At 38.8% G+C, this 25,102-nt stretch overlaps 1 protein-coding gene across 1 annotated transcript in view; it reads left to right on the plus strand.

Moving 5' to 3' along the window:
- Positions 1-24,745, plus strand: part of MSH2 (mutS homolog 2) — a 75,455-nt gene extending 50,710 nt beyond the window's left edge. The window contains exons 9-16 of the mRNA XM_017848022.1: positions 3,205-3,328; positions 6,830-6,980; positions 10,574-10,671; positions 15,868-16,113; positions 17,214-17,418; positions 19,108-19,355; positions 22,093-22,268; positions 24,295-24,745. Of these exons, the coding sequence (XP_017703511.1) occupies positions 3,205-3,328; positions 6,830-6,980; positions 10,574-10,671; positions 15,868-16,113; positions 17,214-17,418; positions 19,108-19,355; positions 22,093-22,268; positions 24,295-24,465 (1,419 nt within the window). The 3' untranslated portion in view covers positions 24,466-24,745. The remainder of the gene's footprint in view (positions 1-3,204; positions 3,329-6,829; positions 6,981-10,573; positions 10,672-15,867; positions 16,114-17,213; positions 17,419-19,107; positions 19,356-22,092; positions 22,269-24,294) is intronic.
- Positions 24,746-25,102: the final 357 nt, after the last annotated feature.

Here is a 25,102-nt window from a genome sequence, read left to right on the forward strand (position 1 = left end):
GCCTCCCAAAGTGCTGGGATTACAGGCTTGAGCCACCGCACCCGGCCTTGATTTTTAAATTATTTGTAGAGATGATAAAAATAAAAAACCTGCCGCCATGATTCGATTACCTCCTACCCGGTCCCTCCCATGCCACACGGGGATTATGGGAGCTACAACTCAAGATGAGATTTGGGTGGGGACACAGCCAAACCATGTCAGATAATAAATTGTGGAGAGCCAACAAGATTGAAGAAAAGAGGTTTGAGCTTTGAGGGGTGGTAAATTGTGGGAAGGTTAATATATTGGGCAAACTAATGGAAGATAAGGGTTGTTTTAGTAAGGTTTGTTATGCATACCCAAATCAAGGTGCCATCTCCAGTGATTTAAGAGTCTATGGTGATCAAGAGTAGTTCTTTTGTAGTGTATGTCTTACACGATGGGCAGGAGCAAGAGAGAGAGGGGGGAGGTGCTACACACTTTTAAATAACTAGATCTCAGGACAAGTCAGTCACTATCATGAGAAGAGTACCCAGGGGAAACCACCCTCATGATCCAGTCACCTCTCACCAGGCTCCACCTCCAACACTGGGGATTCCAATTCCAATTCAACGTGACATTTGGGTGGGGGCACATACCCAGATCATATCTCCTCCTATAGCTGAATAGTATTCCCTTATGGACATACCACATTAATTATTAATTTATTGATTGATTAACAGGATCCTGCTCTGTTGCCAAGGCTGGAGTGCAGTGGTTTGATCATAGCTCATTGCAGGCCTTGAATTCCTGGGCTCCAGTGATCCTCCCACCTCAGCCTCCTGAGTACCTGAGGTTATAGGCGTGTGCCACCACACCTGGCTAATTTTTTTTATTTTTTAGCAGAGACAGGGTTTTTGCTATGTTGACCCAGCTGGCCTTGAACTCCTGGGCTCAAGCAATCCTCCTGTCTTGGCTTCCCAAAGTTGTAGGATTACAAGTGTGAGTTTAGAGAGCTATAATTTCTTACTCAACTCCAAGTATTTTATTTCAATTATCATTTGTTCTTTGGTTGTTAATTATTTAGAAGTATATTTTTAAATGTCCAGGCTTGGTGTGTATCCGTTTCATAAAAGTTCCCCATGTATTTAAAATTTGATGTGTACTCTACTTTTGGGATTGTTTTTTCATTTCATTGTCTACATGTGCTCGCTAATTTTTGATCTGCTGGGTTACTGAGAAAGATGTGGGTTTCTCCATCTAGTTCTGTTTTTGGTTAATATGTGAGGCACAGAGCTGTTGTTTTTTGTGGTGAATTGAATCTTCATTATTCTTTAGGGACTCTATCCTTAATTAGTAATGCTTTTTTGCCTTACATTTTGTCTCATTGTAAGAGAGCTATGTCAGAGTACTTTTAAAACACTTTTAATATGGTATCTATTTTTTCATTTTTTTGTGAGGTTTTTTTAACCATAAGTTTAAGCAAAATAAAACTTATAACTGGATTTTATTTACTTTTAAATTTAATTTGATTTTTTTTTGTGTGTGTGTGTGTGTGAGATGAAGTCTCACTCTGTCACCCAGGCTGGAGTGCAGTGGCGCGATCTTGGCTCACTGCAGCCTCTGCTTCCCAGGTTCAAGAGAGTCTCCTGCCTCAGTCTCCCTAGTAGCTGGGATTACAGGCCCGCCGCCACGCCTAAGTTTTTGTATTTTTAGTAGAGACAACCGTGTTAGCCAGGATGGTGTTGATCTCCTGACCTTGTGATCTGCCCGCCTTGGTCTCCCAAAGTGCTGGGATTACAGGCGTGAGCCACCGAGCCTGGCCAAAATTTTAAATTTTAATATTATATTGAATTTCTTTTGGTTGGTTTAAATTGAGAAAGTTATTTTATGTATATTCTCTTTTTTGCTAGCTTTCTGTAATTTGATTTTAATTCCTTATTCCTTGCATAGTTTGCTTCTGGTATGTGAAAGTGTACTCTCTAAGTGGATAGTAATTAGGAACAATTTCTCTCAACCTCATTTATTGAATAATTTAAATCAAGAGAACGGACTCACTCTGTTATATTAAGCTTCTATACATAATTGTCTGCTTAATTGTAATGCCTAGTAAGGATACACTTCATTCTTTTTTTAGATGTTCTTTCACAATTTCATGTAAATTTTAGTTGTTTGGTTTCAAAAAAGAATTCCTATTGGACAATCTGTGGAAATACATAGCTTATTAATATTAGATCTAGTTTTCTTTTCATAGTTTACCTCTTTCTTTCTGTCTGTCTTTCTGTCTTTCTTTAACTGAGTCACGCTGTGTCACCCAGGCTGGAGTGCAGTGGCACGATCTTGGCTCACTGCAATCTACGCCTCCTATGTTTGAGTGATTCTCCTGCCTCAGCCTCCCGAGTAGCTGGGACTACAGGTGCACACTGCTATGCCCAGCTAATTTTGTATTTTCAGTAGAGATGGGGTTTCACCATGTTGACCAGGCTGGTCTCAAACTCCTGACCTCAAGTGATCTACCTGCCTTGGCCTCCCAGAGTGCTGGGATTACAGGCATGAGCCGTGGCGCCGGTTCAATTCTTGTAGTTTTTTAATCAGTTGAATTTAACATTTATATTTTTCTTTTTAAATCTTCCAATAGGCAATTATCTTTATAAAGGTCCTATATAATCAAGACTTTGTTTCTGAGTATTTTATGTATTTTGCTATTGTAAATGATATCTATTTTTCGTTGTGGTTTCTTGCTGTTATTACTGGTAAGAATTTAGTGAAACAAAGTACTTACAAGTATGTTTTTAAATTGTGAGATTTTGATGAACTTTTAAGAAATAAAATTCTTTCGTTTCTTAGAGCTTTTTGAGATTTCTAGGGTATATCCTTGGTTTGGGCAACATACAACTATTACAAGTTCTGCACATTGAACATTACTTAGTAATTTTTAGGGAGAACATTTTAAATGTTTAGGAAAAATATAAATAAAATGTAGAATACTGTTAGGGACATATACATCATCAGCACTGTATCTGTTTCATATGAATTGTTTTTGTACATATAGAACTCTGAAGTCCTAATGAACAGAATTTTCCATATCAATAAATAGAAACTCCTTAATAGTTGTGACTGAATAACTTATGGATAGCAAATTATTTAACTGAAAACAGTAAAATTTAAGTGGGAGGAAATATTTGCTTTATAATTTCTGTCTTTACCGATTATTTATAGGATTTTGTCACTTTGTTCTGTTTGCAGGTGGAAAACCATGAATTCCTTGTAAAACCTTCATTTGATCCTAATCTCAGTGAATTAAGAGAAATAATGAATGACTTGGAAAAGAAGATGCAGTCAACATTAATAAGTGCAGCCAGAGATCTTGGTAAGAATGGGTCATTGGAGGTTGGAATAATTCTTTTGTCTATACAGTGTCTGTCTGTATTGATGCCAGAATTATTTTATAAGTTTCCTGTCCCCAAGATGATGACTCCACATTCTTGTCAAACAGAATCGCCCAACGGGCCCTTGTGTGATGTAATTTAAACAAGCCCTATTTTAAATGTCAGCTCCACTGGTAACAGGATACTCCTAGGAGGATCACCAAGCCCGATTCTCCTAGGAGTAGTGCATTGATTTGGTTTTGGGGTTTCCAAGCACTTCATTAATGCCAATTTTTGGAAAAAGTCTGTCTTCCATACCAGCTTATTAATTCCCTATGGGTTCACACTTTTTTCTCCTCTGAATTTTCATCAAACATGTGTAAGGTGCTCAGTACAAAGAAGTTTAGAAATCCAGAATAAACAGTGTATTTAAGCAGTAATAAATTTCCGGATAATCTGATGCCCATACCTACATACGTAAAAAATTTGCAAATAGTTTCTGTAGAGAGTCCAAACATGGACTAGATCCCTAATTAAGAACCTTTGCATTAAAGTCCACCTTCCTCATTTCATAGCTAAGGATATTAAGGCTCAGAGAGTTTATGTATCTGGAGTTAAAGTTATTTTGTATTTCCTTAATAATTTTTGACTTAATAGAAAGTTAAAGTACCTTCAGATTTCTGTGTTTCACTGTATGTTAACTTGTTTGGCTGGAAGTTTTTCTGCTGATAATTGGTTTTATGAGGGAAGAATCCTGTTAAGAATGCATCATTGGACTGGGCATGGTGGCTCACGCCTGTAGTAATCCTAACACTTTGAGAGAGACCAAGATGAGCAGATTGCTTGAGTCCAGGAGTTCGAGATCAGCCTGGGCAACATGATGAAACCCTGTCTCTACAAAAAATACAAAAATTAGCCTGACATGGTGGCATGCGCCTGTGGTCCCAGCTACTCAGGAGGCTGAGGTGGGAGGATCACTCGAGCCAGGAAGGTCGAGGCTACAGTGAGCCATAATTGCACTACTGCACTCAGCCTGGGTGACAGGGTGAGATCCTGTCTCAAAATAAGAAAAGAGAATGCATCATTGGCCAGGCACAAGTGGCTCACGCCTATAATCCCAATACTTTAGGAGGATCACTTCAGCCCAGGAGTTCAAGGCTAGCCTGTGCAACATAGACCACATTTCTACCAAAAATTAAGAGGAAAAAAATTTGCTGGGTGTGGTGATGCACACCTGTGGTCCCAGCTACTTAGGAGGCTGAGGTGGGAGGATTGCTTTAGCTTGGGAGGTTGAGGCTACAGTGAGCCATGATAGTACCACTGTATTCCATCCAGCCTGAGGGACAGAGTGAGAGTGACACCTTGTCTTTAAAAAAGGAAAAAAAAAGAATGCATCATAGTATACATTAAATTATTGCCTATTTTTTGATCTATTTTATTGAGTGCTAATTAGAAAATTAATGGCAAAAACTTGTTTTTTGCGGTATAAATTAAGTTTAATTTCATTTAAAATTAAGTAAATTTGTTTTATTAAAAAGTATGTTGAAAACAACATAAATAGCACTCAAATTGAGACAGAAACGCTGTAACTGTAGTATAAGAAGCATTAGGCTGGGAGTTGGGAAACACGAGTTCTCGTTTCAGCTGGGAAACTTTTTCTGAAGCTCTTCACAAATTATTTAATTTCTTTGGTTTTCACCACATTCTACTGTAGCATTAACATGTTGGATTCATTGCTTTAATTCTTAGACCTACGTGTCATCAGAAATGCCATTACACTTTGAGGATGTGAGCCTCATTTTAAATAAAGTTGTGATCCTCATGGCAGCCTCGGTTTACATGTGTTAAATAAACAGTATTCTATAAATACCATTGTCTTTCATGTTTAGTGATGTTGCTGTTGTTAACACTGCAGTGAAATGCATATATAAGCAAACTACATTACATACTCATGAACATGGTCCTTTGTTTTGAAATTTTGATCACTGATTGTTTGCAGTCTTTCATTGTGGAACTACTCTTTCCCTTTGAATGTTTTGAGAGGTTCCTTTGTTCAGATCAGTCCAATTTTATTTCTGGATGGGTCTCTACTTTCCCTTTCCTCACTGGTCAAGCGAGGTCTGTCTTTAGTTGTTTGCTACTACTAACATTTGATGGCCACACTTCAGCAAGTACATTTGTAAATACGCTCTCCCTCTCTCTTAGTTTGCGGTCTAGAGATCATATTGGTTAATGAAATTATGAAGAGGGAACATATTTATAAAAACCCAGAAATTCTTGATGCAGAAAGTCTAGCTGATTGTGAACCCAAAATACCCGAGACAGGTGTCAACCAATTTAGAAAGTTTATTTTGCCAAGGTTAACAACACATCCATGATATAGTCTCACAAGTTTCTGATGACACGTGTGCAACGTGTGCAAGGTGGTTAGGGTACAGCTTGCTTTTATACATTTTAGGGAGACATGAGACATCAGTCAACATGTGTAAGATGTACATTGGTTCTAACCGGAAAGGCAGGACAACTCGAAGCAAGGGGCTTTCAGGTAATAAGTAGATAAGAGACAAAAGGTTGCATTATTTTGAGTCCTTGATTGACTTTCACTGAATAGTCTGGCTCAGTGAATCTGCATTTTTACATAAACAATAGGGCAGAGGAAGCAATCAGAAATCCATTTGTGTCAGGTGAGCAGAGGGATGACTTTCTGTCCCTCACCTGTGAAGATAAGCTATCAGTTTACATTGCTAGGGTGAAATTCGACAGAGTTGTTTGAGAGTGAACATCTGGAGGCTCACAAGGAATTTCCTTGTGGGCAAACTGTGAGGGAGGTATGTAGCTTTTTAATCTTTGTTGCTGTCTTATTTAGGAATAAGATGAGAGGCAGGTTTGTCTGACATAGTTCCCAGCTTGACTTTTCCCTCGGCTTAATGTTTTTGGGGTTCCGAGATTTATTTTCCGTTCACATATCAATCAGATCATTTGGTTTGTGAAGTTTCCTGTGCTTAACAGAAAATATGTGCACTAGTTTTCCTAGAGTTTCATTGTCAGAGTCTCAAGTTTTTGTTTGGAAATTGTATTTGGTCACATTAATTATACTCTATATTAGTTCCAAAGAAATAACTTTGGTTAAGAAAATAATTCTCATGCATAACTCCACAAGGGTGGGGTTATACCTTAATCCATCTTCATGTGCTCATAACAACTGGGGCAAATGTGTTGCCCAGTGCTGGTGTTCTGCAGCCTTGGATAGGTTTACCCAGAAAGCAGCTTTCAAGTCAGAAACTAACATTCATAAGGGAGTTGAGAATTTTATAAGTAGATATCCATAATTTATGTAGTTTTCAAGTAAGTAGTATTTGAATCTTTTCTGGTTAGATAATAATTGTGTTGTCATATAATAACAATATGTTTTTCACTATTTAAATAATTTTAGAGTTACACTGAAAAATGGCTGTAGGTATTTATGGAATACTTTTTCTTTTCTTTTCTTCTTGATTATCAAGGCTTGGACCCTGGCAAACAGATTAAACTGGATTCCAGTGCACAGTTTGGATATTACTTTCGTGTAACCTGTAAGGAAGAAAAAGTCCTTCGTAACAATAAAAACTTTAGTACTGTAGATATCCAGAAGAACGGTGTTAAATTTACCAACAGGTTTGCAAGTCATTATTATATTTTTAACCCTTTATTAATTCCCTGAATGCTCTAACATGATGTGAATGTTCTATGATAGGAAGGAAGTTTTACTAATGTAGTCATCAGGTAAGAGTCAAGCTTTCTTCCAAATAGCAGTCAGCTGTCCCAATACCATTTGTTAAATAATCCATCTGTTCCCCACTGACTGAAGTGGTACTTTGGGTCTGTTTTAAAGAGTCTACTTTTACCTTGTCTCATCATTCTTTTGTCTATGCAAAATATATTTTATCACTTATTCTGTGTTACCATATCTATTAGAGCTAGTTCCCGCTTATATCTCAGCTTTATTTTCATGTTTCTTTTATCTTTTTTTTTTTTTCTTTTCCTCTGAGACGGAGTCTTGCTGTGTCGCCCAGGCTGGAGTGCAGTGGCATGCAGTCTTGACTCACTGCAACCTCCACCTCCCGGATTCAAGCGATTCTCATGCTTCAGCTTCCTGAGTAGCTGGGATTATAGGCCTGCACCACCACACCTGGTTCCTTTTTTTTATTTTTGGTAGCGATAGGTTCTCACCATGTTGGACAGGCTGGTCTCGAACTCCTGGCCTCGAGTGATCCACCTGCCTCAGCCTCCAGAAGTGCTGAGATTACAGGTGTGAGCCAATGTGCCTGACCCACATGTTTATTTTTTGTAAGAAAACTGCTATCATTTATCAAGTTAAAAAAATTATTCTGGTATTTCAGTTGGATGTTTAAATTAGTTTAGGGAAATATGAGGCCATTCACTAGATTCTAGCTTTTTTTTTTTAATCTTGTTTCATGTTGAAACAAATCTTAACAGTTTTTTCCTGCCATTTTTCTGACTAATCTCAGGAAGTCCGTGAAGCAAATTATTGCTAAGTAAAAAAAATTATTTTAAATTAATTAAAAAAATTTTAAATTTTAAATTATATTTAAAATCTTCTGTGACTTATGGTAGGGGGAGGCTAAAGCCCTTCTCCTTTTGTACTGTTCTGGAAACTACTCCTTCCCCTCCTGAATTTTCCCAGAACTTTACAGGTAGCTTATATATATATGATCCCCGTCATCTGTTTATTTAACAAGTACTTTGAGTGTCTATTATATGCAGACATTCTAGGTGTTCAGACACCCTAGTAATTAGTTTGTTCCTCGTAACTCTCAATAAAGCAGATATGTATATTTCTCATTTTATAGATGAAGAAGCTAAGACTTCGCTTTTCCTCAGTTAGACGGCTAGTGCTGGTGGGTGCCTAAACTTAGATCTTCTGTTGCCAAATCTAGGTGTGTTGTTTTTCCAGCACACTAGAATCCTCCTGGTTCAAGAAATGTATATATTTTAGCTTGTATAAGATACAACTTTTGGGGTGTTCTAATCATCTTCAAGTTTTTTGTGGGTTAGTTATAACATATGAAAAAAGATTGGACTGAATGGCCACATGATGCCAAAAGTGAAAAAGTCACTCACTAGGTTATGACCTGTAGAATCTGGTCCCTGCCTGCCTCTGCTTTTATATTTTGCAACTTGTCCCTTTACACAGTGGTCTCACTTTTATAATGTCTTTCCCTCATGCATTTCTTTAATTCTTTTTTTTTTTTTTTTTGCCTGTTTCATAGTAGTCTGTGCTGCTACTTGCCCCTGTACTGTTCTTGAGCTATACATGTCTGCTGTGCCATTGAGTGATTCCATCAAGGCCACAATTATCATCTTGATGAACTGATTTTCTCCCATTGCTGATAATTACTTCTCTCCTTTCTTTCTCCTTTACATCACCTCTTTTTGTTCTTAGTTTCATTCCCTTCTTGATTCCAATTAATATTTTTTTCTTATTCTCATCTTCCTTATTTTTTATGTCAACCTCTATTTTTTGTTTTCTTTTTTTCTTTTTCTTTCTTTCTTTTTTTTTTTTTTGGTGAAGGGTTTGGCTTTGTCGCTCAGGCTGGAGTGCAGTGGCACAATTTCGGCCCACTGCAACCTCCACCTCCTGGGCTCAAGCCATCCTCCCACCTCAGCCTCCCAAATAGCTGGGACTACAGGTGTGCCCCACTACTTTGTATTTTTAATAGAGACAGGATTTCCCCATGTTGCTCAGACTGGTCTTGAACTCCTGGGCTCAAGCAATCCACCTGCCTTGGCCTCCGAAAGTGCTGCGATTACAGGATTACAGACGTTGTGCCCGGCTCAACCTCTAATTTTAATTTTCTCTTCAAATTGCTCAACAAGATTTAGTTTCAAGACATTTTCCTGGCTGTGTATGGTGGCTTACGCCTATAATTCCAACACTTTGGGAGACCGAGGCGGGTGGATCACTTAAGGTCAAGAGTTTGAGACCAGCCTGGCCAACATGGTGAAACGCCATCTCTACTAAAAAATATAAAAATTAGTCGGATGTGGTGGCACATGCTTGTAATCTTAGCTACTTTGGAGTCCGAGGCATGAGAATCGCTTGAACCCGGGAAGCAGAGGTTGCAGTGAGTCAGTCATACCACTGAACTCCAGCCTGGGCAACAGAGTCAGACTACGTCTCAAAAAACCAAAACAAAACCCATTTTTCTTATTTTGAAAACTTTTAGTATTGAAAGATATTTATGCTACAGTAATGAGAAATACTGTTTGTGTGTTTGTTTGTGGGTTTTTTTGTTTTTTCTTTGCTTTCTTTTTTTTTTTTTTTTTTTTTTTTTTTTTGAGACAGAGTTTTGCTCCTGTTGCCCAGGCTGTAATGCAATGGCACTATTTCAGCTTACCACAACCTCCTGGGTTCAAGTGATTCTCCTGCCTTAGCCTCCCAAGTAGCTGGGATTACAGGCATGCGCCACCACACCTGACTAATTTTGTATTTTTAGTAGAGATGGGTTTTCTCCATGTTGGTCAGGCTGGTCTCAAACTCCCGACCTCAGGTGATCCACCTACCTTGGCCTCCCAAAGTGCTGGGATTACAGGTACCCTGCCTATGTTTGTGTTTTAAAAGGGGTAATGGCTTTAATTTTTTTTTTCTTTCTCTGAGACGGAGTTTCCCTCTTGTGGCCCAGGCTGGAATGCAATGGCATGTTCTTGGTTCACTGTAACTTCCGTCTCCTGGGTTCAAGCGATTCTCCTGCCTCAGCCTCCTGAGTAGCTGGGATTACAGGCACGCACTACCATGCCTGGCTAATTTTTGTATTTTTAGCAGAGACGGGGTTTCTCCATGTTGGTCAGGCTAGTTTCGAACTCCCGACCTCGGGTGATCCACCTGCCTCAGCCTCCCAAAGTGCTGGGATTACAGGTGTGAGCCACCACGCTTGGCCGACTTCAATCTTAAATAAGGATTCCATTTAAATATTTTGTAATAAGGGCACAGGTCACATTTTTACTCAGGGGAATATAGTTATAGCAGGAATTGTGCCATTGCGCTATTCCAAACAGCATAAAAGAACGTTAATAAATTGAATTCTAACCACATTTGTCCCTAAGGAGTTGTCCGTTTTCCACTTGTATTTCCATTTTAATTATTGTTTTGATGTTTCATAGGATACTTTGGATATGTTTCATGTAGTACACATTGCTTCTAGTACACATTTTAATAATTTTAATAAAACTATTACCTTGATTTGCAGCAAATTGACTTCTTTAAATGAAGAGTATACCAAAAATAAAACAGAATATGAAGAAGCCCAGGATGCCATTGTTAAAGAAATTGTCAATATTTCCTCAGGTAAACTTAATAGAAATAGTAATGTTCTGAATGTCGCCTGGCTTTTGGTAATAGAAAAAAAAATCATGATATTTGAAGTGTGTTTTGTTATTTTCTAAAGCCATTACATTTTGACTATTTAATATGTTAGGTTTCCTATATAAAATAAGGCATGGTGTGTTACGGTAGGACACATAACTGGAAATTACTCTTGTACATAGAAACAAAAAATGACAGAAAAGCACAAAACTTACTATAGTTGTAATAAGGAAAGGAAACACTAGGGCCTACAACATACTAATGTCTTGGGTCATCTGTGGGCTCATGAGGCTCTAGGTTATGGAAGTAAATAACACTGAAAAGCAAATATTAATTACACACGAGGCAAGCCTTTTTGAGTTCTGTGTGTCATTTTGTAGATTTTGAGTTCATTCTAGTGGCACCATTTGAGATCATTTTCATGTAATTAAAGAAACGCAGCAACCTGACAATGTTATTGCCCTTAGAATGGAATGAATATATGTTTAGCACAAGGTAGGTGGTGATGTGTTAAGGTGGAAGGCTTTGCCGATCATGGTGTGTATGTTGACTGTAACCTTTATTGTGCCTTTAAAAAATACACTCAAGAACTACCTTACCCAAGTAATTAAAGTTAAGATTACCAGTCATGGGACAAATGACATGTACTTCCTGGTATAATATAGAAGGAAGGACACAGTATCACCTATATGGTATCCTTGACCAAAATATTTAACCTGATTTTAAACAAGTAAAAATTCAAATAAATTTAGATTGTGGTGCATTCAAGGCATGAACTTTAATAAATGTCCATGTCATGGCAGCAAAAAAGAAATCAAAAGGTCTTAAAGAGACAGGGCAGCCAAACGCAGTAGACAGTTGTTGATTAGACCCCAATTTAGAGGTTGGAGCTGGGGAATAGCTATAGAGGACACTACTGGGAGGAATTGAGAAAGTTTAATATGAGACAATATGGTGTTAGTGTCAAATTTCTTGTGTGAAATGGTAGTGTTATGAATGTCCTTGTTCTCAGGATATGCATGCTAAATTATTTAAGGGTAAATATTTTTTTAAAAGGTTATGTGCATGAATAATTCTGTAAATTGTGTTGCTATTATGAATTGTCATAGTAAATCAAAAGAAAACATAAAACTCAAAAGATTTTATTTTAATACACTTTATGTATTGTTGAAATGAATGGAATTGATTTGTAAAGATTACATTTTTGCTTGTTTGTATCAGAAAGCAGTGACATAATAATCTTCTAGCTGAATTATGTTTCTTAGGCTAGATTGCATTTTAAAGAACCCTGGAAATACCATTTATTTGAACTATGGATCTTCCTTAAAAAATAATATTTATTAAGCACCTAGCAGGGTAAAGTTTTTAGATTTTAACATTTAAATTGAAGATTTTATATTAGAAGTCAACCTGAATTTAAATGAAACTTCTTGGTCTGATATTACATATTACGAAATATTTGTATTTAAAAATATAATGGAGGCTGGACATGGTGGTTCACACCTGTAATCCCAACACTTTGGGAGGCTGAGCTAGGAGGATTGCTTGAGCCCAGGAGTTTGAGACCAGCCTAGTCAACATAGGGGGACCCTGACTCTACAAAAATTCCACCCAAAATTAGCCAGGTGTGGTGGTGCATGCCTGTAGTCCCAGCTACTCAGGAGGCTGAGGCAGGAGAATCACTTGAACCCAGGAGGTCGAGGCTGTGGTGAGCCATAATTATGCTACTGTTCTTCAGCCTGGGCAACAGAGCAGAGTTTGCAGTGAGCTGAGATCACATCACTGCACTCCAGCCTGGGCAACAGAGCAAGACTCCATCTCAAAAAGTGTAATGGATCACTTTTATAATTTTCTATCATACAATTAAGTCACAAAAGGTTAAGAGCCAGTTATGTGACATGCCAAGTATAGACTCTTAATTAAGATGCTTTGGTTTGCTTTTGGTATATATGTATGTATGTATGTATGTATGTATGTATTTGATGGGGTCTTATCATGTTGCCCAGGCTTTAGTGCAGTGGTGTGATCATGATTCACTGCAGCTTCAACCTCCTAGGTGCAAGCAATTCTCCCCACTCAGCCTCCCAAGTAGCTTGGGACTACAGGCATGTGCCACCACACCTGGTTAATTTTTGAAAAATTATCTTTTGTAGAGATGAGGTCTCACTATGTTGCTGAAGCCAGACTCAAGCAATCTTCCTGCCTTGGCCTCCCAAAGTATTGGGATTACAGGCGTGAGCCACCTTGCCCAGCCTAGTTTTCTTTTTTTACTATACACTTATTCTTGTCAGTATGCTAGCAATTTTACAAGTTTTAAAGTAGTTATAGCAAGTACTTCACTCATGTTTAATTCTTAAAGGCTTATATTGCTGTATAATAGGGTAGTGTGAATTCTTCCTTTCTTTTTTTTAGAAAAACGTATTCGGTAAAAGTAATAAATTTTAAAAGTGTACTGAGGCCAAGTGCAGTGGCTCACACCTATAATCCCAGCACTTTGGGAGGCTGAGGCCGGTGGATCACCTGAGGTCAGGAGTTCAAGACGGGCCTAACCAACATAGTGAAACCCTGTCTCTATAAAAGTACAAAAATTAGCTGGGTGTGGCGGCAGGTGCCTGTAATCCCAACTACTTGGGAGGCTGAGGCAGGAGAATCGTTTGAACCCAGGAGGCGGAGGTTGCAGTAAGCCTAGATCACACCATTGCACTCCAGCCTGGGCGACAGAGCAAGAGCAAGAGCAAGAGTCTGTCTCCAAAAAAAAAGATATACTGAAACAGAGGAAGATAATTATGTCTGCTTGGCCCCATTGTTAAGCTGATTTTTATTTTCAAAACATTTGATCGCTGTTACGGGGAACAAGGGAATAAAAAATGAGTTAAATTTCCAGCCCCTTGATTAAACTAATAATTTTTGGTTTTCCTAGAATTAAACGCTTTTATCTTGAATGTTCTGTGAAGCTTTTAACATGATTGATAGCTGTATGATAGTCTGAATGACATGTGGGTCATGTACCAGCCCCTCCAACCTGTTAACATTTAGAATCTTTTCAAAAAAATTAAAGCATTGTTAATTTTCTTCATGTTTTTTGTCTAGCATGTGTCAGAGATTTTTTAAATGTACCTATTAATAGCGTTTAGTTTTAATACTCTAGAACAGTAGAATCTTGGAAATGTTTTAAGTGACAATTAGAGATTTAAATTTATGCTGACATTCTCTGCATGTGATACTAAAGAAAGCCAAACTGGCCGGGCGCGGTGGCTCAAGCCTGTAATCCCAGCACTTTGGGAGGCCGAGACGGGCGGATCACGAGGTCAGGAGATCGAGACCCTCCTGGCTAACACGGTGAAACCCCGTCTCTACTAAAAAATACAAAAAAATTAGCCGGGCGAGGTGGCGGGCGCCTGTAGTCCCAGCTACTCCGGAGGCTGAGGCAGGAGAATGGTGTGAACCCGGGAGGCGGAGCTTGCAGTGAGCTGAGATCCGGCCACAGCACTCCAGCCTGGGTGGCAGAGCGAGACTCCGTCTCAAAAAAAAAAAAAAAAAGAAAGCCAAACTAACTGTCTTACGATCAGTTTGTACAATATACCAGGCCTTGATGGTCACATTTCAGCATGCTACCTTTTGCTTACATGTGTCTTATGGTGATTTTGAGGTGTCATTCTGGTTTCTCAGATACTTAAAATATAGAAAAGGTGNAGCCAAACTGGCCGGGCGCGGTGGCTCAAGCCTGTAATCCCAGCACTTTGGGAGGCCGAGACGGGCGGATCACGAGGTCAGGAGATCGAGACCCTCCTGGCTAACACGGTGAAACCCCGTCTCTACTAAAAAATACAAAAAAATTAGCCGGGCGAGGTGGCGGGCGCCTGTAGTCCCAGCTACTCCGGAGGCTGAGGCAGGAGAATGGTGTGAACCCGGGAGGCGGAGCTTGCAGTGAGCTGAGATCCGGCCACAGCACTCCAGCCTGGGTGGCAGAGCGAGACTCCGTCTCAAAAAAAAAAAAAAAAAGAAAGCCAAACTAACTGTCTTACGGTCAGTTTGTACAATATACCAGGCCTTGATGGTCACATTTCAGCATGCTACCTTTTTGCTTACATGTGTCTTATGGTGATTTTGAGGTGTCATTCTGGTTTCTCAGATACTTAAAATATAGAAAAAGGTGTGTCTTAAAATTGAGAGAATGTCTTGGATATCACTGCACCGTTTCTCTTAACCTAATCAATATATTATCAAAATGTCTCCCTGTTAGTTTTCTTTTTTAAAGCTCTACCACATTTCTTTTTTTTTTTTTGAGGCGGAGTCTGGCTCTGTCGCCCGGACTGGAGTGCAGTGGCCGGATCTCAGAGCCTCCTGGGTTTACGCCATTCTCCTGCCTCAGCCTCCCTAGTAGCTGGGACTACAGGCGCCCGCCACCTCGCCCGGCTAGTTTTGTATTTTAGTAGAGACGGGGTTTCACCGTGTTAGCCAGGACGGTCTCGATCTCCTGACCTCGTGATCCGCCCCTCTCGGCCTCCCAAAGTGCTGGGATTACAGGCTTCAGCCACCGCGCCCGGCCCACATTTCTTTATATACAGCTGTATAGTTTTATATTTTAATGATAAGGGAAGGTACTCTACTTTTGTTTTTTGTGTGTTTTTGTTTGTTTTTGAGACAGAGTTGCCCAGGCTGGAGTGCTGTGGCACAATCTCAGCTTACTGCAGCTTCCACCTCCTGGGTTCATGCAATTCTGGTGCCTCAGCCTCCCAAGTATCTGGGATTACAGATGTGCACTACCATACCTGGCTAATTTTTGTATTTTTGGTAGAGATGGAGTTTTGCCATGTTAGCCAGGCTGGTCTTGAATTCCTGGCCTCATGTGATCCCCAGTCTCATGCGATCCGCCCGCCTCGGCCCTCCAAAGTGCTGGGATGATAGGTGTGAGCCGCTCAACCCAGCCAGTACTTTGTTTTTGATAGCTATTCACAATGGGGAAGGATGTAGCAACACATTTTAACCCTATGTTGAGTTTTAGGTGGGTTCCTTTCAAATTTTGTTAAGGCTAATTTTGTTAATTTTTTTAAAAAAGTGTAAGTTAGGAAATGGGTTTTGAATTCCCAAATGGGGGGATTAAATGTATTCTTACAGCTTATATCTGTTTATTATTCAGTATTCCTGTGTACATTTTCTGTTTTTATTTTTATACAGGCTATGTAGAACCAATGCAAACACTCAATGATGTGTTAGCTCAGCTAGATGCTGTTGTCAGCTTTGCTCATGTGTCAAATGGAGCACCTGTTCCATATGTACGACCAGCCATTTTGGAGAAAGGACAAGGAAGAATTATATTAAAAGCATCCAGGCATGCTTGTGTTGAAGTTCAAGATGAAATCACATTTATTCCTAATGATATATACTTTGAAAAAGATAAACAGATGTTCCACATCATTACTGGTAAAAAAAACCTGGTTTTGGCCTTTGTGGGGTAACATGTTTTTTGTTTGTTTGTTTGTTTGTTTTTTATCTTGGAATAGAAATATATTTAAAATTGATGGAGAAAATTCACAGTTCTTAACGTTAGAAAGAGAACATAATATTCTTACCAGTTAGTAATCTATTCACATTTGGATTAGAGGGAAGATTTAGAAGGTGAGATAAAAGCTTATGAGAGAATAATGTATTCCTTGAAACTTGTTCCACGGGTTCAGAACATTTAGAAACAAACATCCCTTCACACTCAAAGCTTACCTTTAGCCAGTCCTCCAATACTGAGGTCTTTGAAGGTCAGGCCGAATTGGCTATGGGAGGACCTCAGGTTAGGGTACGAATTATTTTAAAACATGGCGCTATATTCATGTGAAACTCAAAAAAACTAGCCTTGCATATAGACTCATGTATCATGTCTCCACTAAGATGTTTGAGAGATCTTAACTAGATTCTAGAAAACAAAAAAGGAAGTAGGAGTTTTGGGGCAAATATATTTGGGAAACGGTTGATTGTATTTTCTTTCCCCAAATGGATTTGCAAGTTGTTCGTATAATCTAACCCCAACAAATAAATTGCCTGTTTTTCAAAAGAAGGATCCTGTCTTCAGGTTTTTGTGTGGGGTTTAAGTGATTTGAAAGATTTGACCATACTGATACACTCACTAGTAACCTCATTTACTAATGAGTAACAGTTTTGAGTTAATCAGTTAGGCCTGCACTACTTTTCTGGAAGTTAATAAATTATCCCACAGGCAGCCTTGTGAGCCATGGGAAATGTGTATATGGTCTTTCTAGGCCAGAGTCAAATTACAGGTATATTTTTCATGGCTTCTCTTGATGAAAGGCCCAGTATCAGTTTGTCTGAAGAAATAATAGCATTGCTTTTGGGGGTAATATGGGCAGTAACTCTGTCCACATCTTTGGTCAGCCTGTGGTTCTGCTTTTGTATGCCATGTCAGTGTAAACCTACATGATTAGTCATCATTGTACAGCTTAGGACTAACAGTCCCTTTATTAGTAGCAGAAAGAAATTTAAAATCTTGATTTCTGATATAATTTGTTTTGTAGGCCCCAATATGGGAGGTAAATCTACATATATTCGACAAACTGGGGTGATAGTACTCATGGCCCAAATTGGGTGTTTTGTGCCATGTGAGTCTGCAGAAGTGTCCATTGTGGACTGTATCTTGGCCCGGGTAGGGGCTGGTGACAGTCAGTTGAAAGGAGTCTCCACATTCATGGCTGAAATGTTGGAAACTGCTTCTATTCTCAGGTAAGTGCATCTCCTAGTCCCTTGAAGACAGAAATGTATGTCTCTGTCCTGTAAGAAGGAGAAGTATATTTGCAGATTCTCATGTAAAAACATCTGAGAATGTTTGTCTTAGTTTAATAGTTGTTTTCCTGTGGACTTTATATACTTTGTATTATCTTAAAAGAGTGATTGATGATAGCTATGGAAAACTTTGATTTTTAAAGTTGTCTCTTTAAGTAGACAATTTATAAGCTACTGGTACTAGCTCACCTTGTAAATCTCCATTACCATGTTTTCGCTTGCCCTGTTCACACTTCCTGGAATGGTCCTTCTTGCCCTTTATCCAACTTCTTTCTAATTTTTAAGTCCCTGATGATGGAAATTCTACTTCTGTAGCGATTTTTCTCATCATACGACCCTAAGGTGGGTGTTTTTCTCTGAACTCCTCTTTGAGATGCCTGTAACTTAAACCACATTTTTGTTTTAGACATTACTGAAATGTTTTGTCTTTATTTCGCTTTTCAGGAGCTTCCTTGAAGGTAGGGACTATACCTTCTATTTCTTGGTATCTTTTTCCTTCTTTTTTTAAAAGTTTTTTAGAGAGAGAGAGTCTTACTCTGTTGCCCAGGCTGGTCTTGAACTCCTGTGCTCAGGTGATCTTCCTGCCTTGGCTTCCCGAAGTGCTGGGATTACAGGCATGAACCACTGTGATCCTCCTTGTTTCTTAGTATCTTCTAAAGTACATTGAATATAGTAGGTGCTTAGTAAATTATGTGTTGATTTAACTTCTTTGAGGTTCTGTTGTTTGTGAAGAATTATAAAAGCAATACAAATGTTTGTGTAGTAATTAAGCAACAGGTTAATATTCATGAATTAAAAGATTAAAGAAATAAACAAAACATGTTAGCTGGCAACTCACAGAAAAAGAATTAAATTGCCAGTGAGCACACGAGCACAGGAAAATTAGCAAATATGTGTAAGTTTCACCCCTTACATATATTTGGTTAAAATGAGAGAAGAATGGTAATAGCTGGTATTGGTAGGACTGTGGCAGGCACACAATTTACGTAACCACCAAAAGTGTATGCAAGTATCCATGTCACCACACCCTGATCTTATCTTCATTCAGTTTTATTTTTATTTTTTTAATCTCTGCCGATTTGATTGGCATGAAATGAATGATAGCTGCCTTACTTGGAATTCCTTTGATTACTACTAGTGTGCTTGATAATGTAAAACAATGTTTATTCAAAATCTGTTTTCCCTTTCATCCATTGTTTATTCATGTTCATGCCCTTTTTTTCCTTTTCTCCTTCCTGCCTTCTTGCCTTCCTGCCTTCCCCTCCCTCCCACCCTCCCTCTTACACACACACAGGTGTGTGCTACCATACCTGACTAGTTTTTAATTTTTTTTTTTTTTTTTAGAGGCAAGGTCTCACTATGTTGCTCAAGCTGGTCTGGGCTCAAGTGATCCTCCCACCTTGGCCTTCCAAAGTGCTGGGATTATAGACGTGAGCCACCATGCCTGGCCCATGCCCATTTTTCTGTTGAAGTTTTAGTGCTTTTTATTGACTTTGTTTATATATTAAGATAATTAATCTATTATGTTTGTGGCGTATCCTTCCCAATGTATTGTCTTAATTTTGTTTTTGTATGTGTATGTTACCACATTTTATGTGATGGGAAATTTCATGTAATTATGTGCTTCAGGTCGGCAACCAAAGATTCATTAATAATCATAGATGAATTGGGAAGAGGAACTTCTACCTACGATGGATTTGGGTTAGCATGGGCTATATCAGAATACATTGCAACAAAGATTGGTGCTTTTTGCATGTTTGCAACCCATTTTCATGAGCTTACTGCCTTGGCCAATCAGATACCAACTGTTAATAATCTACATGTCACAGCACTCACCACTGAAGAGACCTTAACTATGCTTTATCAGGTGAAGAAAGGTACGTACTATTGGAGTACTCTAAATTCAGAACTTGGTAATGGGAAACTTACTACCCTTGAAATCATCAGTAATTGCCTTATTCTAAGTTAGTATAAATTGTTGATGTTTTTATAGAACCCATTTACCTCTTAATTCACAGTCTGGGGGCAGGAACATGTACATATTTCTGTATCTCCTAGTAGGACCACTCATTCTAAAGCATTCACAGAAAGAATTATCTGTTTTTTTTTGTTTTTTTTTGTTTTTTTTTGAGACAGAATCTAGGTCTGTTGCCCAGGCTGGAGTATGATTCTCTGCTCACTGCAACCTCTGCCTCCCGGGTTCAAGTGATTCTCCTGCCTCAGCTTCCCGAGTAGCTGGGATTACAGGCGCCTGCCACCACGCCTGGCTAATTTTTGTATTTTTAGTAGAGATGGGGTTTCACCATGCTGGCCAGGCTGGTCTCGAACTCCCAACATCAGGCTATCTGCCCATCTTGGCCTCCCAAAGTGCTGGGATTACAGGCGCAAGCCACCGCGCCTGGTCAGAATTATCTGTACTCTTGAACATCACCATGAAGGGATTTTCTGCTACCTCCCATTTCAGTATGTTTTCTTGTTGAATTAGGATAACAAACAATATGCTTTTTTTTTTTTTTTTTTTTTTTGAGACGGAGTCTTGCTCTGTCACCCAGGCTGGAGTGCAGTGGTGTGATCTCGGCTCACTGCAACCTCCACCTCCCGGGTTTCAAGTGATTCTCTGCCTCAGCCTCCCAAGTAGCTGGGACTACAGGCGCCTGCCACCATGCCCAGCTGCTAATTTTTTATTTTTAGTAGAGACGGGGTTTCACCATGTTGGCCAGGATAGTCTTGATCTCCTGACCTCGTGATCTACCCTCCTCGGCCTCCCAAAGTGCTGGGATTACAGGCGTGAGCCACCGCGCCCGGCCAATATGCTTTCAAGTTCCAAAGTTCTAGCTGTTATTGTTTAACAAAATCTTCATTATAATTAGCTTATTTTATGCTCAAGAGTGTGTTATAAAAACAGGTTCATTTAAAACTGGGGTTTCCAGAAATCTTGAAATAGTCATTTTCACATGCAGAGTGACTTATCTATTGTTATTTCATCCTTTCAGGAAAGTTTGTTATTCATGGGCTTGGGATTTAGTCAGATCCCTGTATTGATGAGATTAACATAATATAAGGCTTTCTTTTTTTGAGATGGAGTCTCGCTCTGTCGCCCAGGCTGAGTGCAGTAGCCGGATCTCAGCTCACTGCAAGCTCCGCCTCCCGGATTTACACCATTCTCCTGCCTCAGCCTCCCGAGTAGCTGGGACTACAGGCGCTCTCCACCTTGCCTGGCTAGTTTTTTGTATTTTTTAGTAGAGACGGGGTTTCACCATGTTAGCCAGGATGGTCTTGATCTCCTGACCTTGTGATCCGCCCATCTCGGCCTCCCAAAGTGCTGGGATTACAGGCTTGAGAAGGCTTTCAAAGGTTTTAAAAATCATACTATAAGGATTGATTTCATTAGTCACCAGAATAACTTTTTCAGATGGCACTCTGATTTTCCATGAACACATTTTTCTGCATCAGTTGGTTACATATGAGTGAGATGAGTGAGATAATTTTGGTTCTTTATCCTTTGTTATTTATACTTCATTGGGAATCCTTTTGAGTTAACGTATTTGCGTCATTATTATTATTGCTGTAGAATTCGGGAACTTTTAGTAGATCTGACAGCATGAAATTTGCTTTTAAATCATTGCTTGTGTTTTGTAAGCAATGGAAATGTGTTCAGAATATTTTTTAAAAGGCCGGATGAAGTGTGAAGATAGAAAAACTTCATCCTTCACTGTGGATGTTTAACAAACATTTGCTTCTACTTTATTTTTGTTTGCTTCCTTTAGTTGTGCAAAGTATCTAGTTCTAGAATGCATGAGATACATGACAAAGCCAAAAAATTCTTTACAGTTGATAAATAATTGCGGCAAAACAGCTCTATAGTAACTTTGCAAGCATCATTTGATTAAATGCTTAAAAGTCTTGACTCAGTTTTAACTTTCCTGCAAATAATAAATCAATATTTTAATTAAATGCTACTCCAAATTAGTGACACTTTTACATGTCTTTCTTTCTCCCTCCCCTTCTCTCTTGCCCCCTTTCCCCCTTTCCCCTTTTCTCCCTTCTCCCTTTCTCCCTTCCCTCTTCCCTCTTCCCTTCCCCGCTTCCCTTGCCCCATCCCTTCCCTTGCCCCATCCCTTCCCTTCCCCCATCCCTTTCCTTTCCCCTTCCCTTCCCTTCTCTTGCCCCTTCCCTTTCCCTTCCTCTTCACTTCCCCTTCCCTTCCCTCTTCCCTTCTCCCTCCCTTTCCCCTCCCCCTCTCCTCTCCTCCCCTCCTTTCCCTTCCCATGAAATGAGAAAGCCTCAGAGATATTGGCTTGATTAATTTTCTTTAGATTAAGATATTTATCTAAGCCTCCTTTAAGGTTTATCTGTTGAGCTTTTCATCTCCTATTTTATTTTTTCTACGTTTGTCAAGGATAAAATACAGCACTGTGTGCCAAGTCATAATCACTTTTCTTTTGAGACTTAATCAAAATTCCTTTAACTGTTACTCTGATACATTTGGCTAATGTATTTGAAGTAATCCAAAATTAAGTTTTCTAATGACAAGGTGAGAAGGATAAATTCCATTTACATAAATTGCTGTCTCTTCTCATGCTGTCTCCTCACGCTTCCCCAAATTTCTTATAGGTGTCTGTGATCAAAGTTTTGGGATTCATGTTGCAGAGCTTGCTAATTTCCCTAAGCATGTAATAGAGTGTGCTAAACAGAAAGCCCTGGAACTCGAAGAGTTTCAGTATATTGGAGAAGCACAAGGATATGATATCATGGAACCAGCAGCAAAGAAGTGCTATCTGGAAAGAGAGGTTTGTCAGTTTGTTTTCATAGTTTAACTTAGCTTCTGTATTATTATATAAACAGGACACTAGATGAAGGTTTTTTGGTGTTTTTTTTCCCCTCTGTGTTTCTAGTGCTTATGTTTTTTTTTTTTTTTTTTTTTTTTTTTGAGACAGAGTCTTGCTCTTGTCGCCCGGGCTGGAGTCGCGTGACGGCATCTAGCTCACTGTAAAGCTCGGCTCCCGGGTTTACGTCCATATCTCTGCCTCAGCCTCCGTCTAGTGCTTAATTTTTAATCAATTTGTTTGATGGCAAAGAATCCATCTCTGTGTCATTTTGATTTCTGCAGTATATACATCTGCATAATCAAGATTCGATTTCAAGTACCGAAGTAGGAGTAAAGGAATATAGTAAAGGAATAGGTTTAAAATTAGTCATTTCACTAAAATTAGTTATTATGGACTATAGCTAGGTGCATATTTGTTCATGAACGAATATATCAAGTTCAGTTATTAAATTATGTATTAGGTAAGAAAAGGACAAATAAGAAAGCATGATTCATAATTCCTGCCCTCTATTTGTTTAGAATTTAGTTGGGGAGATAAGAATAACAAATGTGACACAGAGAATAAAGTGGCATATGACAAATACTTATTCAAAGAAGCCATTATGGATGGGATGTTTCAGTTCTCATGGGAGAAATGGATTTTATGGTGGCTTTTCTTTGAGTATGGGTCATATTTGGGTGTTCACACAGAAAGACTCAAACATATGCCTAATTTTTAAATTAATTAGTTTATTTTCTTTGTGATGGAGTCTCTCTGTGTTGCCCAGGCTGGAGTGCAGTGGTGTGATCTTGGCTCACTGCAAGCTCTGCCTCCCGGGTTCGCGCCATTCTCCTGCCTCAGCCTCCTGAGTAGCTGGGACTACAGGTGCCCACCACCACGCCCGGCTAATATTTTGTGTTTTTTAGTAGAGACGAGGTTTCACTGTGTTAGCCAGGATGGTCTCGATCTCCTGACTTCGTGATCCGCCTGCCTCAGCCTCCCAAAGTGCTGGGATTACAGGTGTGAGCCACCACGCCCGGCCCCCCCCTTTTTTTTTTTAATTAGAGGATTACTAGTTCTCTTCAATTATAGAAATAAAAGAATCTTATTTCACTGCCTGGTCCTGGAAACATTTACTGCAGTATACATTGTGACAACTTTTTACTTGTCATGTTTTTAGCTTTTACCTGTGAATTTCTTATTGTTCTTATGTGAAGGATAGATAGTTGCTACAATAATAATAAATGATGTGTATGGTTTTTGAGCCTGAAAAGTGTAGTTTTATCTGCTGTACCTATTCAAGCAGGAGAAATATAATTTGTTAATAATTTTAGGTATGGCAGGCTGCCATCCCAAATATGAAGTGGTCTTTGTATTTGCACTTTAATGTGTTGAAATCATAGCTTTCAGTGATCCAGGATTAGGCAGACTCTTATGTAATCCCTTGTTTCCAATTAAAATAGACGTTGTGTACTTTTGATAACATTAATTATAATGTATTTTGAGCCCTGTGAGGTTGGTAACATTATTCCCATTTTGTGAATGAGGAATGTATGTTAAGGAATTTGCCCAAGAGTCACATAGCAAGTAATATTCATGCTCTCTGAAGCAGCAATAACTTGGCAATAAAATAAAAAAGAAACATCTTCTGTATGTGTTAACTTTTCAGTGACGGTTTTTGCCTTCCAGTATTCTTTGTAAACCTTGAATTATTTTTTTCACAGAGGATTAAAGTTTATCAATTATAAAGGTGAAGGAATTTGGGAACTAGACAGTGCACACATAAATAATAAATATGTTCTTCAAATATTGGGTGGGCTAATGTGGGAGGAGTTCGAGACCAGCCTAGGCAACATAGTGAGACCCTTGTCTCTAAAAATACGAAAAATAAAAAAAATTTCTAAAATGGATGATGTGTTTATATGGAAATGAAACAATTTGTCACGATCTAACAAGACTTTTAGAAAAGATATTTTAATTACTAATGGGACATTCACATGTTTTTCAGCAAGGTGAAAAAATTATTCAGGAGTTCCTGTCCAAGGTGAAACAAATGCCCTTTACTGAAATGTCAGAAGAAAACATCACAATAAAGTTAAAACAGCTAAAAGCTGAAGTAATAGCAAAGAATAATAGCTTTGTAAATGAAATCATTTCACGAATAAAAGTTACTACGTGAAAAATCCCAGTAATGGAATGAAGGTAATATTGATAAGCTAATTGTCTCTAATACTTTTATATTGTTTTATATTAATTCTTTTTCCATAGTGTTAACTGTCAATGCCCATGGGCTATCAACTTAATAAGATATTTAGTAATATTTGGCTCTGAGGACATTTTCAAAGATCTTTATTTTGAAAAATGAGAGCTGTAACTGAGGACTGTTTGCAATTGACATAGGCAATAATAAGTGATGTGCTGAATTTTATAAATAAAATCATGTAGTTTGTGGAATTTGAGATGCATTGTAGTTCTTTGCAGTGTGACTTCTATACACATTTGTTCCCAAATATGTTGTAAGAAACAAATAGTCCAGAGACCTTGTAAAATATCTTAAACTGGAGGACTCCATGGAGATCTTTGCCAGTGACTCCCCTAGAGTGTCCATCTGTTGGCAGGAGCCAGGTTGGCTGCATATGCATTAGCTAAGGAGCTTATACATCCAGAGTCCTATGGTGAGCCTCCATCCCGTCTGCCATTCTCACATCCCTGGTCTATGATAAGACTTAGAAATCTGCATTTTAACAAAACCTTTCAGGTTGAGAACCCTGATTTAGTCTACTTCTTCTGTTTTACAATAAAGAGATGAAGGGGTT

The sequence above is a fragment of the Rhinopithecus bieti genome, unplaced genomic scaffold (assembly GCF_001698545.2).
Source record: "Rhinopithecus bieti isolate Rb0 unplaced genomic scaffold, ASM169854v2 scaffold_30687, whole genome shotgun sequence".
Classification (NCBI taxonomy): Eukaryota; Metazoa; Chordata; class Mammalia; order Primates; family Cercopithecidae; genus Rhinopithecus; species Rhinopithecus bieti.